This window comes from Penaeus japonicus, unplaced genomic scaffold (genome assembly GCF_977035675.1).
Source record: "Penaeus japonicus unplaced genomic scaffold, GWHDUDI00000001_assembly GWHDUDI00000020, whole genome shotgun sequence".
In the NCBI taxonomy this organism is placed as follows: Eukaryota; Metazoa; Arthropoda; class Malacostraca; order Decapoda; family Penaeidae; genus Penaeus; species Penaeus japonicus.
In genome coordinates this window covers 14,835,706-14,837,871 of record NW_028234422.1, presented here as the reverse complement: position 1 = coordinate 14,837,871, position 2,166 = coordinate 14,835,706, and the positions used below count along the sequence as shown (strand labels likewise).

Genomic DNA, 2,166 nt, shown 5'->3' with positions numbered 1-2,166 from the left:
TCTCTCTCTCTCTCTCTCTCTCTCTCTCTCTCTCTCTCTCTCTCTCTCTCTCTCTCTCTCTCTCTCTCTCTCTCTCTCTCTCTCTCTCTCTCTCTCTCTCTCTCTCTCTCTCTCTCTCTTTCTCTCTTTTGACAAAATAAACAGATAGGGCAGATTTTTTTTTTGTCATGAGGGATTGCCGTTTGTGTGATGACATCAGAAGAGCTGGATCCACCTCTCTTTATCATAAGCAACTAACTTTTTTTTTTTTTTTGCTTTGCAGCAATGCCTCTTTATACTAATATATTTTAATCATATTTTTAATTTAATTTGGAGAATGATTACCTTCATAGTGAATATAGTTGCATATGGCTGAGGTACTTATCCCAGGGGCTTCAGGAATCTTTCCTCTTAATGTGATAAACTTGATGCATTTGTGAACACAGTTGTGATGGCTGTTACTGCTTTGCTTTGTGTGTTCCGTAATACAATGCTGGGAGGTTTATTATCCAGTTTAGTTTCCCCTTCAAAAGAGTGAAATGAGAATAGAAGATGGTCGTAGAAATTGTAAATTTCACTCACAGCATTCACTTAAAAAGGATATTGATGGATGGTAAAATATTAGTGATGTAAACCATAAAAGGATTAAATGCTCTTTACTAAACCTTAAAAACTCCCCAAAATGAGGCAATTTGTGCTCACTCGATGTGTAAGATTACCGTTAGCTTGGTGTTCGTGTCCTCAAGAAAGAGTCTCAATCTATTTAGTTGTTGTTATATATATATATATATTTTTTTTCTTACGTTATATAAACATGGTAAGGGTGCAGAGTCCGCAATTTTGCATCGTGTTGAATGGATGAATCTGGTGTCGTTGCAAAACCAACACCTTCAACTTCCAAGTCCAGTTAGTTGTTTTACTTCTATTCCCCAAATCATCATCCTTATCCGTGAGAGTCAGTGTTCTGGATGTTACTATATAATACTGTACTATAGCATGTTAAGTGGTTTGAGAGCTTACTTTATGTTGTTGTTTTAGGGAAACCCCTTTGTGGGAACTGTGGGACCTGGAGTTCATTTAGTTATTTGATATAGCAGTCAGTATAGATTTTTCTTCTTTGTCTCTTCCTTGTGTTTATATTACATAGTTTTTGTTTTTTTTATGCCAGGTACTAGAAGTTTATATCATATAGATTTTTTTTTCTCTCTCTTAACCCATTCACGCCGGGGCAGTTCCGGCTTTGCGCGGTCGCAATACCGGGGTTCTCGAACGCATAAGCCTAACGCCTCGAGATTCTCGGGCGCACAAGCCGCAAGCCTCGGTTGCCCGCTCGCTCTACCCGAGCACGCGGCTTCCCCTCATAGCGCGTCCAGGGCGTCTGACGCGAAAACCACAATACGTGCTATCACGTCAACCGGCGTGAATGGGTTAATGCATTTTGGTGCTATGAATTACTCTCATTTTGTTTTTTTGCTTACGTTCATTTCATACTAAATTTCAGTACTTTAGTGCTGACTGTGGGAGTAGCAGATGAGATGTAAAGCTGAGAAGAATGCCTTGTGATTCCCCCCTACTCCTCCCCTTTAGCTGATAAATTCTTAGAATAAAATTCATTGATATTTGGATAAAGAGCACAGCCATGGTATTGAATTTTAGAGAAAGCATTTTGTTTCATTCGGTTGTATTTATTTACGTATTATGATCATTATTATTATTATTTTTTTTTTCCTTTTGGTGTTGAGCCCTCATTAGCAAATAAAAGAGACTAGGTGGTACCTTATATAAGTTTTCTTTTAATTATATTGTGTGTGTATGCCTTTATTAACACTTAGCAGTTAGGAAAGGTGTGCTTCTTCCTGGCCATTTGACTACTAACCCACTGTGGGCTGGTATCTCCACAGACCCAGTGTTGTCACCCCTGGTCAGCCCTACTACCCTTCAAACTGCAGCCTTCTCTCCAGCCCCATGCTCAGGTTATTCATCATATTCATCATGATCTTTGTCACTCACTCACCCCACCTTCACCCCTTCCCTACAATCACTCCCTATCTCTACCAGTTAAGGGCGTAACTGCCAGTGCCAGTTGGGCAGTGTGCTGAGCTCTTTTTTCCACCTTGTAGCCTTTGCGTATTTGCACCTGTCTGTGGGTTTCATTGTTTACACAGTGGAAACATGGCGGTAGTTAGT

At 39.9% G+C, this 2,166-nt stretch overlaps 1 protein-coding gene across 1 annotated transcript in view; it reads left to right on the top strand.

Moving 5' to 3' along the window:
• Liprin-alpha (PTPRF interacting protein alpha) overlaps window positions 1-1,952 on the top strand; it is a gene marked incomplete at its 3' end in the record, with an annotated part of 195,873 nt that extends 193,921 nt beyond the window's left edge. Inside the window, 1 exon segment of the mRNA XM_086548049.1 lies at window positions 1,881-1,952. Coding sequence (XP_086404175.1) covers window positions 1,881-1,952 — 72 coding nt within the window.
• Window positions 1,953-2,166: the final 214 nt, after the last annotated feature.